This window comes from Alligator sinensis, unplaced genomic scaffold (genome assembly GCF_000455745.1).
Source record: "Alligator sinensis unplaced genomic scaffold, ASM45574v1 scaffold572_1, whole genome shotgun sequence".
Classification (NCBI taxonomy): domain Eukaryota; kingdom Metazoa; phylum Chordata; order Crocodylia; family Alligatoridae; genus Alligator; species Alligator sinensis.
The window spans coordinates 439,299-454,689 of NW_005842288.1; the positions used below are offsets into that span (position 1 = coordinate 439,299).

General features: G+C 39.0%; 1 protein-coding gene across 23 annotated transcripts in view; it reads left to right on the forward strand.

The window, feature by feature from the left end:
• The window catches only part of PIK3CB (phosphatidylinositol-4,5-bisphosphate 3-kinase catalytic subunit beta), a 181,609-nt gene that overhangs the window by 139,793 nt on the left and 26,425 nt on the right, over window positions 1-15,391 (forward strand). For all 23 annotated transcript variants that reach the window (XR_003095105.1, XM_025209421.1, XM_025209412.1 and 20 more), the window contains 4 exons: window positions 1,649-1,699; window positions 3,359-3,547; window positions 11,545-11,666; window positions 14,642-14,785. Coding sequence is in view for 22 of the 23 variants with exons in the window: in XM_025209421.1 (XP_025065206.1) it covers window positions 1,649-1,699; window positions 3,359-3,547; window positions 11,545-11,666; window positions 14,642-14,785 (506 nt within the window). In the remaining variant the exon portion in view is untranslated. The remainder of the gene's footprint in view (window positions 1-1,648; window positions 1,700-3,358; window positions 3,548-11,544; window positions 11,667-14,641; window positions 14,786-15,391) is intronic.

Here is a 15,391-nt window from a genome sequence, read left to right on the forward strand (position 1 = left end):
TGCTGAGAGAAGGATAGGATTACCACAAGCACATCAGCAGGGAAAGATGGATGAACACCAAACTGTAGAGAGAAGTTTTTAAATTGAAGGATAACGTTGGCATAAAAAAAAATAAGTATAAACTGTTCAGCAGTAAATGTAGGTTGGAGTTAGAAGAGGTTTCTAACTAAAGGAAGGGTGAGATTTTTGGAACAGCCTTTTAATAGGCATTTTTGCCCCTACTACGCCTACTACGTCAGGGGACTGACCCAGAAAATCCTTTCCAGCTCTATGCTCATGGCTGCTTTTTTCACAGTAACACTTTCTTGATACAACTTGTGAAAGTACTGTTGGTATATGTGCACTGGATGGCTCAGAGTACTGGTAAAAGGATAAATGCTATTGATTCAAATCCGGTCAGCATCGTCAGCTACTACATGTTCTGTACATTCAGGGGACTGTAAAACCTGGTTAAAAATCTTAATCTTTTTCGGTGTGGCAACTATCTAAATTAGAATACCTCACCACAACAGGGTTATAATTGACATCAATACTGACAATTCAAGCACATCCAACAAGGAATGAAGGGGCTTGGACTAGAACTACTCATCAGGTCAGGAGCAACCATGCAGTGAATGACAGTCAACATGGCTGAAGATGTGTTTTATGGGTAGATATTTGACAGCAGTTTCTAAGGATATAACTTAAAAGCTTTCCAAGAATTAAATTGACATGTGATGTTTAAAGAGAAAGGGGAGAACTCTGTACTTTCATGCTCTGTATCAGAGTCTTTGGCACCAAATTACCTGAATCTACACAGGGGTGTAGGTTGTAGCCATGTTGGCCTAAGGCAGGGGTTCACAAAATGCAGCCTGCGGGCTGGATGCGGCCTGCCAGGCCATTCTATCTGGCCCATGGGTCCCCTAAAAAGTTTAGAAAATTAATATTTATCTGCCCCTGGCTGCCTGTCATGCAGCCCTAGATGGCTTCCCAAAACTCAGTAAGCGGCCCTCCACCCAAAATAATTGCCTGCCCCTGGTCTAAGGACATAAGCAGACAAGGTTCTTTGGCTGAATCTGATCTCTTTTATTAGACCAACTTAAATAGTTGGAAAAATACCAGCCCAGCCTCTTGATTCTTTACTATTCATTCCATCCAAGAAGAGCCCACAACAGCTGCAGAGACTTCCTCAGTTTGACGAAAGGTTTTTAAACCCAAAAGCTTGCCTACATTTTTTTCCCCAGCTATTTAAGTTGGTCTAATAAAAGATATCTAAATCTACACAGATTGTTACCTTCAAATTGCTTGAAAAATAAGGGGTTTTTAGGTCAATATTGTTTGTGATACGTTGCACTGGTATTTGCATTCCCCAAGCACACAGCTGTTACGTAGTACACGTGTTTGTGAATACTATTCTGTTTTATAGAAGAATTTGTTTTATCAGCTGTCAATAAAAAACACATTTTTATTGGAGAGGAATAATACTTGTTAGGACATATGCCCTAAAATCAGATACAATATTAAGAATGAATAAATACTTAACCAGATTCCTAGTTATATAAATGACACAGCAAATGCCACTTCATTGCTTTCCTTTTGCAACATTTCCTCATAATGCGGTCAGATTTTTTTATTTAAACCTAATCCTTATACTGTTATCCTTTTACAGATACTTGAAAAGGCAGCTGAAATTGCAAAAAGCAGTGACAGTGCTATGGCAGTAAGTATCCAAGCCCAAAGTCTCTTTTAAGAAAATTATATTTAAATGAAAGGTTACTTTTCTGTCACTTTATATTATTATAACACGGAGTATATATGCAAACTCAAGAAATTCAGAATCTTTAGTGCATGTGTTTCATTTTTTCTTTTTTTTTTTTTTGTATAAAGATTACCACTTTTAGGAGTTAAGTCTTTTCTTCATATCATCTAACTAGGCAGTAATTAGGCTGGAGTTGACAGAGTTGTCAAGAGATGTTTAAAAAAAGACAACTGTAGCTTACTTTTTATGGATTCTTCCTAATAAAAATGTTTACTTTGGTTTCTGATGGCCTACAAATTTAAAGGTAAAAGTAGGTCGTGGCACTGTTCGGTGTACTTGGTTGTTGGAGGTTTCCTGGGAATTCCAGGGACTGTGCAAGGAGCATGGGACAGTGGTGCCACTGTTTGAGCTGTCCTGGGGAGACCCAGAATGGATCAAGCTGCAGAAGAATGCTTCCCACCCCTTGCATGGTCCCAGGGAGACCTGAGACTATACAAGGGACTGGAGGGCAGTGGCACTGCTGCTTGCTCTGCCCTGTGTCTCTCTCATTGCAGCAGCTGGGTCACCACCGCAGGACTCCTCATCAGCTCACCACTGAGCAGGCTGTCAAGGAACCAGCCATTCTCCCTCCCTTTGGAGGGCTATTAGGAATGACTTCCCTCCATAGGGAACCTCCTTGTACCCCATGTAACTGAGCAAATGTTACACATGGTGATACGAAACAGCAACATTGTTTAAAAAGCTATCAGTCCTGTTGCGGAACTGCTAGATCTTTCCTCCACAAAATGCTTGAATGCTGTTATGCTCCCTATTTGAACTGGGAAAAAGGCATTTTTTCTAAAATAAATGTAACCCTTGTCCATACCCATACAGGTCAGTTGTATCAAGAAGCAGTAGCTTCTATAATATTTCATTACACCTTGTTTTGCATTTTAAATTGATAGAAACATTTTCTCAGCTTAATTTCTTTCCTTGTAACGTGCATTGTAAGGGTGCTTCTACTGAACAAGGGGGATTAATGATCACATTCTTTTTAAAATAGAAAATTCGGTATTAAACCTATTAAAAGTAAAACTAACTTTGACCTTCCAGAAATCAAAATTGTGTTAACTATCAATATAAAATGGAAAAAAAGATATTCTCAGAATAAAACAAGTTTTAGCAATTTAAGTGATGCCTGTATTAGCATTTACAAAAACTGTTTCCTTTCTGTTATGGTTGGAAGTGCATCCTTGACTTTTAATTTTTACTTGCGTATAACCTATCTGTGCACATAAAATTTATTTGTTTGAAAACAAAAGAAAAATAGGTGCTCCCTGAACAAGACTGAGCTAAGAACAGCAAGATTGCCATCTAGTGTCATTAACACTGAAGTTCAATGACTTTTTCCAAGTACATTTTTGTAAATTGAATTTTGAATCAATTTCTAGACCTTTTGTCTAGATGTCTCCTTCCATTACTAGACTAAGAAATGTTTCCTTATACTTTAAAAAATGAGCCTTTCTCTCTTTTCCCCTCCTGGTGTAGATTTAACATAGGGTATTAGATCAGACAAGTCATTGTCTTTTATAATGTGTTTGATGATTCTTGAAGTTACATAACTAACTTGTATTTTCCTAGGGTCGAGGTGGCAAGAAGTTCTATGTTGTGCTAAAAGAAATCATGGAAAGGGACCCCTTGTCTCAACTCTGTGAAAATGAAATGGATCTTATTTGGACATTGCGCTATGACTGCCGTGAAAATTTTCCACAATCATTGCCAAAATTGCTGCTTTCTGTAAAATGGAACAAACTTGAAGATGTTGCTCAGGTGAGGTGAATGAGAGAGGCAGTCTAAAAATACTAGGGAGAAATCATGAGGAAAAAAATTCCTGTTCATGCAAATACTGGAAGTGTTTTGCTAAGCTTTGTATAAAATTAAGTGTTTAATAAATTTTGCAGAGGCATGTTAACTTTTTAGTTAAAATGATAAGCATTAAGAACAGGTCATCAGAATTTCTTCTCTAAAAAATACTGGGGAAGGAATGTGCTTAAAGTTCCTCTAAACTAGAAGACTCCAAATTTATTTCTAAATGACAACTGAACAGTCCATAGAAAATTGGAAACAAATAAAACTGACCCAATTAATTTTTGGTGTTTTATTCCCCTGTGCAGATTTAGTATGTATACGTATATAAGCATTTACCAACTCAGGGCTTGGATTGAACCTGCAAGGCTAAATTATTGGATTCAGATTCCTTTATGTTTATTTGTTTGGTTAAACCTTTCTAAAACTAATTGCTCAAAGAAATTAATTGGTAGCTAATAAAGTGAACAATTGACTTTTGCATAAAATATCTAAGGTGCACATTAGTTTTACAAAGTAACTTGTCTTTTCCTTTTGTGAGGCAACTTACTTGAGTAAACTTTCATAAAGCTGCTGTAGAAATAATGAGGGTATTCAAGTTTCATGTTGCTGCAATTTAACTAAAGTAAATTTGTAGAATGAGAATGCCACAAGGTGCTGTATAGGAAACCCTCTTTTGTTTGTTGTAAGCGGCAAATTTACATTTTTCCAACAACATTCTACATAGAATCTAAGTTTTGCACAACTTCTTGAGAAAAGGTAGGAACTTCTTGGATGGTAACTTTTGAATCTTTTTCAGTTTTCTTTAACAAGGGAAAGGACAAAAATTGTTATGCCATTATTAGTGGACTATGTACTTAGTAGACCTGATAACAGCTGCTGTGTCTTTTGTGATTCTGAAGATCAGCTGATGACTTTATAATTCAGATTTTTTAGTGAAATGTTTATTTTCCTAAGGCACTTATGAAGTGAAATTTTCCCTTATAGTGTTATCAAGTAATCAAGACCATTTTTATTCCTAAAATGTTGATCAATATTGTTTGTGACTTTTGCACAGAAAAAAATATTTTTCATGGTTATAATGTTCTTAATTTATAAACTGACTTGAAACCATAAATGCAACAAAAAATAATGTCTTTTTATATTTCTGTTTGAAATTTGCCTAGTTTAATGCATATTCAGTAGATAAACCAAAATCTCACAGAGCTTTAACAAACCCAACACCCAGTATGACAGAGAACCAGATACTTGCTGCAGTACATCTGCTTGCTTTAATTTCAGTCTTACTGTTGCTAGAACTGTTCATCGAATGCCATATGATTCTTAGAGATAGAAACAAATACCATCTTGGTATGACAATCTGTGGAATAAACTTTGGGAATATTGTAATGAAGTTCTTTAATACTAGTTGTCAGTGGTAGGTGCTGTAAGGCTTCGGCCCTCTTCTGGTCGGTGCCTTCCTCCCTAGCGACGTCAGGGTAAGACCGCACCCCAAGGCCACCCAGATGATTCCAAGCGCTGCCTCTACTCACCTGCTGCAACTTGGATGTTGATTGATTGGGGAGGCAGTTCACTGTTGGTGGTCTCAGAGGGGTTGTGACCCTGGTCTTTTTTTTGTGGGTCTCCAAACCTCCCCTTTACCCAACCCTTACCACATCCAAAGCCTGGGAGGACTCTGCTCCCTGTAACCTTCTCTGGGATGATATCTTCTCACCCGAGAGGCCCGCCTCGACCGGGGTCGGGTCTGTTCAGCTGTTAATCTCTCCCGAATTGATCCCTTGTCTTTGGGCTCACCTTCGGGGAAACTAAACGTGCCCCAGCCTGGGGTGAACGATAACTTAGAAGACACTAAATAAAAGAGAAGACATTCGGTGTCTGCTGGGACTCTGACCCCAGGACCCCTCTGCTTCCCTGGGACAGGAGAAGGAATTTTGTCTGTCTCTCCGAGTACTCTTCCCAGGAACCAACAGATTAGGAGTCAATCACTCCTGATTTCACCATCTGGTGGAACTTGCCCCTTCGCTGCCGGGCTCTGGGCCAGTCGCCACCTGCTCCTCCCTCTTCACCAGGCTGCCCACAGTGTTTTGCCATCACTTGTTGGCCTTCCCCGCCATGGTACCTGCACTCTCTGGAGCAGCCTGGTCTTTGCTCAGGATCGTGAGGACGATCTTCTTCTCCCTGCCATGACCTTCTGGCAAACTTTGGCAACCTGAGCCCAGACCTGTGGGCTTTCCCACCGGGCTTCTCTGGCCAGCACTGGGTCTTCTCGTCCCGTGCCCTGCTTCACCTTTCTTACCAGGCTCCGCTGCCTGCCTCTCCCTGCTGGCGTTCCGCTCCTTGGCACCCAGCTCCACCGTTCGCCTCCCTCTGCCAGCATCCAGTCTCTCCCCGCTGGCATTCTGTTCTTCTCTGCCCAGCTCCGTCATCCGCTGCTGTCCTCCGGCATCTGGTCTTTCCTTCTCTGGGCAGCTGGGTCTCTCCCCAGCTGCCTTTTTGACCTCCCGCACTGCTTCCTGGCCCACCCATGGGGCTCGCCGATCCACAGGTTCAGGCAGCTGCGGAACTGCTGAGCCTGCATCAGTGTTTCTCCACAGCTGCCACTCATCCTGGTCCCTGCCATGAGTATCGGTGTTCGTTGGGCGGGGTCCCGGGACATGTTGGGAGAGGGGCTTGTACCTCCCCTCCCACACTAGTCATTTTGCAAAAGAAGCATTTTGCTTTTCAGATGTTTAAACTAGTTGCAACTCTCAGTTGTAACTAGCCATTAACAGTTCTCACTCTGTGTATGTGTGTATTCCCATTACTACAGTTTGAACATCAGGTATTACTCCAGTTACTAGCAAACCTTTTTGGGGACTGTTACATGAAGACTTATTAAGACTCAGACTCATGCCTACTTTGTTCATCATGTGATCCTTTAGATGAGCAGTCCAGACAGAAACTTAGGTCACTGACAGACGTGGAAAAAACCAAAAAGACGCTTTTTACTTTCAGCTCAGCATGCCTCTACATGCCCAGAAGAGGAACCCAGTCAGTTTGACCCAGCTCGCCCAGCATCTGTATAAATCATGCACTTCAGCGGGGCTTTTTGGTCCTTATATCTAATAGCTGATTCAATCCGCGCACTATCTAGACTGGGGTGGGCAATTATTTCAGGCAGAGGGCCGTTTACTGAGTTTGGCAAGCCATCGAGGGCTGCATGACAGGCAGCCGGGGCAGATAAATATTAATTTTTTAGGGGCCCCGCGGGCTGGATAGAATGGCCTGGCAGGCTGCATCCGGCCTGCCGGCCACATTTTTCCCACCCCCGAATTCTAGACAGATGCTGGGGAGCCAAGTCAAACTGACCACAGTTTCTCTTCTGGTAAAGTGCTGTTCTTCCCCACCCCCTCAACCCTCTTTCAGTGCCCTTAATTTCCCTGCAAGATGTAGAGTAGCAGAGACTGTGGAGAGTCTATGAACCATGATGAAAAACCCTCTAGCTTCTGTTAGAACCTGGTTACCAGCAGGCCTTACATTACCCTTAGAGCTATTAAAATACTTTAAATTTCATCCTTCACTTTGCAGTTCAGTTGTTTCAGCAGTGAATGCCAGGCTAGTCATATGACTCACCCACTCATTCTTCACCCACTAGCATTCCTTTGCATGCACAAATCTTCTCACACGGTTTATTCATTTCAGTATGTTTTTGTGTCTACTATTCATTTGTTTTTATTTTTACTTATAAAGTTAAGACTATAAACAGATATTTATTTACCTACAGAAATGAGACATTAAGCAAGAGGGCTTTTTAATTACCTCATAAGGAATTTGCGATTGCTTCACCAATAGTAACCAAACAATTGTAGGGAATACAGATGAATTGCTTGACAAGTATATAGAATTTTCTTTTGATTTGAACATTAAGAGAAAATAGATAAAATAGTATTTATGGCACCTTTAAAATTCTCTTTACATATTTTATTTGAAAGGCTTAGCAAGTAAAAAGCCAGTATATATGATGTATGATGATGTATCGTAGAGTGTTGTCCAGAAAGACTGTTGTATTTCTATTTGCAGATGTACAGAGGGAGACACTTTGACATTTGAGTAAAATCTTTGGGCAGCAACAATCTGTACTAGTGTCAAATGTAATATTTTATGTTAAAGTGTTTCAAATGTTGTTGTTTTTTCCTATAAGCTCTTATGTACCTGAGTAATCCTGTTGAATTTGGTGGGATTACTCATATTCCTAAAGTTATTCACAACAGGAAGTGTTTTCAGGGGAATTCTTTGTTGTGAAATATGTATAACCTACAACTCCATAATATTATTCTAAGTGCTTATATGGTGATTAAGAAATAAGGAGGAAATGCTTTCCACATTCCAGTTCTAAGTTAGGCTTGGCTAATGGGGAGCTGTTCCATGAAGTAGGAAATTAGTTCCTTTTTCTCTAGACACGTTCTGTGCCTGTAGGAGAATTCTCTGAAGATGTGTTGTTCTGATCCACAGTGCTAAGTGGCTGCTGTTGTGGTTTGTTTGGGTTTTTTTTTCCTTTTCCCTGCATCCATGCCATCCTTTCTGTTGGGACACTGCAAGTCCCTACAGAGCTGGGCTCCTTGGCGCACATTAAGTGTGGACTCTCCTGCCTGAATCTTCTCACACGGAGGAAGAGTGCAGAGTTAAACAGAATAGAAAAGAAATGGAGCGAGGAATTTTATAACCTCTTTTTTGGTTCCAGAAGTTATACGGTATAGTGTTCATGTTTGTATATTTAATATCTCCTTGTGGTTCCAAACCTGTAGGTTGGGAACTTCATCTCATGAAAATCGGGGAAAAAAATGTTTTTAGTTCTGGGGAAGAAAATATATAATGCAGTTTTGCAGGATAAGTAAAACTGCTGCTTGTGTAGGACCCCTGTTTCATTTGGAAGTAGGAGACCCTGAGGAGAAGTGCTGCCTAAGGTCTTGAGCACTGCATAAGGCATTAATTAATGGCATAAGCCATTATGTAACGTACAGTAATTTGTGTGGTCCCTCTGTACTCAGTCACTTTCGCCTTTATTGTTTGCATATATTGCACTTAATGCATTTAAAATGTATTCTTATCTGAATAACCATTTGTAGCTTTGTTGCTTATAGCTGCCAAAGTTTATCCACAGAAGTTGTAGAAGATAGATTTGGGGAAAAAGTAAAGGTTATAAACACTGGTAAAATACCTAAATAAGCCACATATCCTCCCCTTGATTTTAAAACAATACTGCTATGACACAGAAATTCATGACTGAATTCCCAGCTTGTTGTTTTTCTTTTCTTTTCTTTTGTTTTTAAGGCATTGTCAAACTACTTAATCGCCTGAATTGAGTTTGGGATCCTGACAGCATTGACTAATTAACTGAAAAAAGCAACGTACATTAATTTCTTGTACTAGATCCTTTAATCACACCAGTTGCACAGAGAGGCTGACACCTGGTGTAAAGATTAAAAACAGCTGCTGTTTTCATCACTTTTCTTGACTGCTTTTCTGTTCTTTCCTTTTGCCATTTGCAGTCAGAAATGAGTCTTTCTTGAGAAATTGTGTGCAGGATATCTTATTTTAGATTTTTTAATTTTTTTTTAGAAATTGCAAATGTTATAAAGCCATATCAATTTTCTGGAAATAAGGTAATTTGTTCTTACATACCATATTATTGCAACTGCTACAATTGGAACAGTTATCTAGAATAAGTTTCTGTACATCCTTACCTTCTTTGTTGCTGTGATATCTTGTCACTAGCAAAGTTCTTCAGGCAGGATAGCAGAACTTGGTGAGAGAGGCCACACATTCTCTTCAAACACCTGAAGAGACCCCTGAGCCTTATGAAGCAGATTATCCAAACTGACTCCTCTGTAATCTCTGGAGTGGCACCTTTAACAGCTGGGAACAGAGAGAAGGAAGATGGATAAATTGGACACTTTGAGACATTTTAAATGACCAAAAATAAAAATATTAAACTAGTTTGAATTGTATTGCTGAGTGTGATAAGTCTTCCAAAAGTAGAGTCTTCCCATGTCTGCTCCTTGACAGATTGGGCAGTGGGGAGGTGGAATTCCAAACCTATATAATTAAAGGTCAGCTTTCACCCCTTGTTTCTTATAGTTCTTTTAGAATCACATTAGTATTTAAAGTTGAGATTCCTCACCTCCTGGTGTAACAGCCCCTGGTATTCTCATCACAAACACCAGATCCTTAATAATACAGGCATGACTACATAAGCTGTTACTTTTCAGGTACTGAGTTGTCATTTTATTCTTCTTATTACAGTTAATATAGGAGAGAAAAATGTTAACTACTTTAGGAATATTTTAATGAAGAAGTACTTCAGTAGAGAGAGGGAGTGTCCTTATTAATGAAAAGTTTGACAAATGTTCAAAGAAACTTTCCCATTGTCCAAACTGTTTGGCAGATGGAGGGGTCTTTTATGTGTTTAAAAAAAGGGAGGGGGCAATGTTGGTCCAAATATAACAAGTACAACTAATGTCCTTTAACCTTCACATTTTGATCAGGAGGTACCCGTTTGGGACATCAAGCTACTTGGCCTGCACTTCCCTCTTAATAAAGATTCAGTGAAAGAATGTAAACAAGAGTGATCTGTATTTTTGGAATTTTCTTGGCTCTTTCACAGGTCATTTAGCTCTTACTTCCTCTAAGGTCATATCACTTAACATTTACTGGTTTAATAACCTCTGTCTTTAATTTTAACAGTCTAATGCTGGTGGAATCAGCGTATTAAGAATCACATATTTTCAGTTGAACTTCAGCACAGATTTGGTTCCTGTAGTCCAGCATTTTCAAATTACCTGTCTAATTTGGAGCATCCAAAAATTACTTGAATTTTAAGAAGTACCGCATGTTTGTAGCTTTGACTGAGATCAGCCTTCAGCTGCAGTGTTTCAGCAACTGAACTGGATTTATTTTATCACCTTCAACATGCATTTTTGATGATTTGAAATGAGGACCACCACCCTCACAGACAAAATGCTGATTCTAATGTTCTGACACCGTTCTTTAGGTGTCTTGTTTTTCAGTGTTCAAGGATTCTGGTTAGTTTCAGCACCTTCTGTTGATACGCAGCAGCTTCAGCATTTTTAGCATTATAGCACCATTGTTTGTAGTATTTTGGCTCCCCATATTTGTACTGCTCTCTGATACAAGAAGTATTGCTGGATAGTCCTAGCTGTAGCTATGAGCTGAATAGCTAATAAAGCAAGGATATTGAATGTATATTTCTATGGGGGAAAAAGTCATATTCCAGATAGTATTTATTGTTTTAAATTTTTCTGAAGTTTACAAATTGAAATTTCTGCCATCAGTCTTGATTGCTGAAAGAGTAACCTTAGTGTTTAAAAACCTGACTTTCTTCTCTGGGACTGTCATAGCATGAATATTTGAATAGTGTCGTTGTTGTTCACACCCTTTTCAGGATCTTCTAAATTCAGTGAGATTACATGGATCATAAATCAGGACAGAATTTGACCCAAGTTAGTGGTGGACCTAGGTAGCCATTATTGTACAACTTGGTGGGGAAAAAATGTTATCAAAATGTTTGTATTTGGGTGAAAATTTCCACAAACATATATTGCAATAATAATTCAGTCACTTAGAAAAATTCAGTTTTGAGTGTGTGTGTGTGGGGGGGGGGGTTGTTTGTTTGTTATTTTTACAGTTACTGAAAAACTAAGATTTCAGAAAATAAAACCTTTAGAAATGTGCTTTAAAGTATCTTGGAAGGATGTGTATGAATGCATCTGTATGTCGGTGCGTACGTGTGCACATGCACTAAGAAATGTATCTATTTCCCCAAAATTGTGGGTATTTGTTTTCAGACGGATCTCTCATATAGCTGTGAACATTTTATCCTCAGGAAAATCTGTCCATCTCTTCTTTCTCAAATTATTCTACTAGTAACTAATCAGATATTCATTTTTTTTTTTTCAAAACAGCTCCAGGCTCTTCTTCAGATATGGACAAAACTGCCTCCTAGAGAAGCATTAGAGTTATTAGATTTCAATTATCCAGACCAGTATGTAAGAGAATATGCTGTTGGTTGCTTAAAGCTAATGAGGTAGGTATGTAGTAAATGTTTAACAATTAAAGAATTTTTGGGGAAAATGGCATTCTACTTATAATGGGGAAAAAGGACTCAAAATCATAAAAGATAGATGCATCCTCTCCCACACATAGATGCCCACGTAAAACCATTAATATAAACAAGATGAATAAAATATTGGAAAGATCATAATCCATGTTCCCTCCTCCAAAAAGTCTCAACTTCTCACTCTACCATTTAGTGAAAATGTAATATTTACATTCAGTTGTTTATTTCAGTTTGCCCTTTGGCATAGCTTCTGCTGCTCGTATTTCTTTCTTTATAAGATGTATTTTTGCTACTAGATGAATTTCTCTCTAGAATATATGGGGCTTTGTCATTTGCAGCACTACTGCACTTTCCCTGTCCTTGACAGCTAAACTTTGTATGTGATGAATAGCTTTTTATTGTCAAGGCTAGATTATTGACAAAATATTTTGACTTCTTTCAAATGTAAACAAGTAATTGCTCTGTTAACCCTGGCTAACCTAATAATGTAAATTGGTACATCTGGAAAAATTATTCTTAGTTATGTTTCCAATGCAAAATTGCCTTTAACAAAATATTAAAACTCAGTTTCTGACTTTCACAGCCTGATAGAAGACAGCAAAATATAAAGAAAACTTAATCCAAATGATGGTTAGTGCCCCACCAAGTAACAGAAAAATATTGTTACAGAAATAAATTGTACATCAAATAATTGCTCTCTCTTATGCTACAGCAGATTTTGGTACTTCTCTCCTAATTCCTAAACTTTTTCACCACACACAAACATGCCACCAGCTGCTTCGATTCTTTTATAATGATTAAAACTTTGATTTTGACCTTTATGTTTATTTTGAGAAAAGAAAATCTTCTGCAGGCAGTTTGCAAATGTTAAAGTTACTTTAAAAAGATTAGGGATAATTCAGATATGTCCCAATATACTGTATTTATCAATTTAAGGCAACTTTGAATTTAAGATGGCCCCACAATAATTAGATTATATACATGGAAAATTATAAATGTGTTATAATTTTCCATGTATAGAATCCAGTTAGTGGAATGTCATCTTAATTACCCCCCCTTCACTGCTGTAGCAAGGAAAGCGGGGGGGGGGGTGAAGAAAGTGCCCAGACCCCTGCCCCTTGCTCTCCTGTTCCTTGTCCTGCCACACCTATATCTGCCTCCTACCCCTTGCCCCCTGTGCCTGACCTCCTGCAGGCTGCCTCCCCAACCACTTCCCTTATCCTCCACTGCAGCTCTGCTCCTTTCAAGGCAGTCAACAGCAGTGCAGTCCCAGCCTGACTCTGGCCCAGTGGCAGCTCCTGGCTGTTCCAGGTTGGGACTGGAGGGACCAAGGAGCACAGGATAAGGGAGCAGGGGACAGCTAGGTTAGGGACCAAGGGGTAGAAGGGGCAGGCTACAGGAAGAGCAGATGGGGGATGGGGTTGGCACATGTACAAGGGTGTGAGAGGTCAGGGGAAATATAGCAGGTCTTCCCCATGCTCCCCTGGTTACATGGCCCCTCCTGCTTCCCTCCCAAACGAACCATTCCAGCTGAGGCAGGCAGTAGCTCAGCTCCAGTCCTGACGCAAAACAAGAGCTGAGCCTCCACCTACTTGGGACCTACTTGAATCCAAGATGAGCTTTTTTCTCCCTCCGTGATGACTAAAGGGGAAACATAATTTTGGATCTGATTAAATAGTGAAGCAATAAAATCCCCAATAAAATGGGAGATGTTACATCTTCTGAAAGTAGTTTGGGTTTCCTGGAAATTGGTGTGCTATTATTGAATGAGAGTACATTTCTAACATAATGTCAGAAGATAGGTTAAAGGGCAATTAACCAATAAAAAAGCAGGTTGAAAGGTTATTTGCAAGTTTTTGTGGATGAGTTATTTAAATAATTCTTGGCTTCTGGAATTTGAATATTTTCGGGATTTATTTAAATATGTCAAGTTGTCTCCATTTAATAGATCGTTACTTAAAATAATTTAAGGAATTTATTTATATAACATAGGCTGACAATTTTTTCACTTCTTTTGCTTTAGTACTAAAAACTCATTATGTAGACATTGTTTTGTGATGGTATAACTATGAAAATATAGGGTTTTAAAAGGAAAAATACACCTTGCTATAGAATACCAAACAGCTATAGGCTGAAATGTAAATTCAGCCCTTAGATGCTGCGGATGTATACATCTTAAATGGCCATTTAAATTCAGAGCAGGTAGAGCCTGACAGAGGGGATGGCAGAATTCATAGGTCTTGCAGGGGTGTTTTAAACCCTTTGCTTGCCTTTGGGGCTCTTCCTGTGGTCCAGAGTTTAGATGATCATGGATCATCAGCTCCTTGAATATGGCAGATCTACACTTACTAGATTCCCTTAGCCTGTGGCTGCCAAGAATCAAACTTTTTTTCTAAAGCAAAGGATATAGGTTGGCCAATTTAGTCCCTGTTCCTCTTACACTGATTTCCAGAATAAACTAACAAAAATTCACCTCCTCAGATATGGAATCACTTACGTTCCTCTTGGCTGACTAAAACATCTAGAACCATTCTGCCCCTTCTACAAAATGAGAGGATAGAGGTAACCATAAGCTGGTGCCATAGGTCTATCATCAGAGGCTGAGTGGTACAAAGTAACATGCAGAAGGACCAAGGATCTTGCAGTTCATCTGACTAATTGGGTTAGAATGCCCAGGGTAAAATCATGAACCTAAAATTTTTATGTTAGTTTCTTTTCCAAGGGTATTGGTGGCTGTCATTATTAACGGTATTCTGGAACTCCCTCGGGCAGTTTTTTACAGTTAGTCTACATGCTTTCTCTTTCTTCTCAATTTGGCTGAAAGAGTTTAACTTCTTATGTTCGATGTTAGCCCTTGCCACAGTTACGGATTTATCTTGAATTCTTCAGAATTGATTAATATAGTTACTCAGCTGTTTACCAGAGTTTGTATCTCTTTCCAGCGATGAAGAGCTTTCTCAGTATCTTCTTCAGCTCGTACAAGTTCTGAAGTATGAACCTTTTCTTGATTGTGCCCTCTCTCGATTCCTACTAGAGAGAGCACTTGCTAATAGAAGGATAGGGCAGGTGCTTTTTTGGCATCTAAGGTAAGAAATTCTTCTTGCACTATTTTGACTGACGTGTATTTTCAGCAGACAGAACAGATTGAATTACTCCACATAGATCTTTTGAAAAATTTTCAGAATGAACTGTTTCCCCATTTTACACAGGGTTACATTCTTCAGTCTTTCAATTTAGTGTCAAATTTTTAATGTCTTAATGCATTACGTTGAGTTAACTGACATTTTCTGCCTTCTCATATATAGACATCTATTGCTTAAATTATATGTTTTAGTTTTTTGCTTCCTCACAATATTAATTCATTTTTCTCCATTAATGCTTAGTTGCCTCTCTTTTTTGATGCCAAGAGGTTGGGTGGCCATCCTGTGAATGACACCTTGCAATGGACTTCTGTCCAATGCTTTCTCTAGAGAAAGTGTTCCTGCATTTAGGATTTTTTTCAAATTTGGCTTTTCATTCAATGAATAAGCTATAGTCTACTTTTTACTTGACTTTTAGAGTTTTTTAGTTAGAGAGTTCCTAGGGCAATAACTTGAAATAGACTGCCCAGCAAAGCTATAGACTCTCCTTCTTTGGAAGTTTTCAAGAGAAGGCTGGATGATCATTTGACAGGGCTTAGGAATAGCATTCCT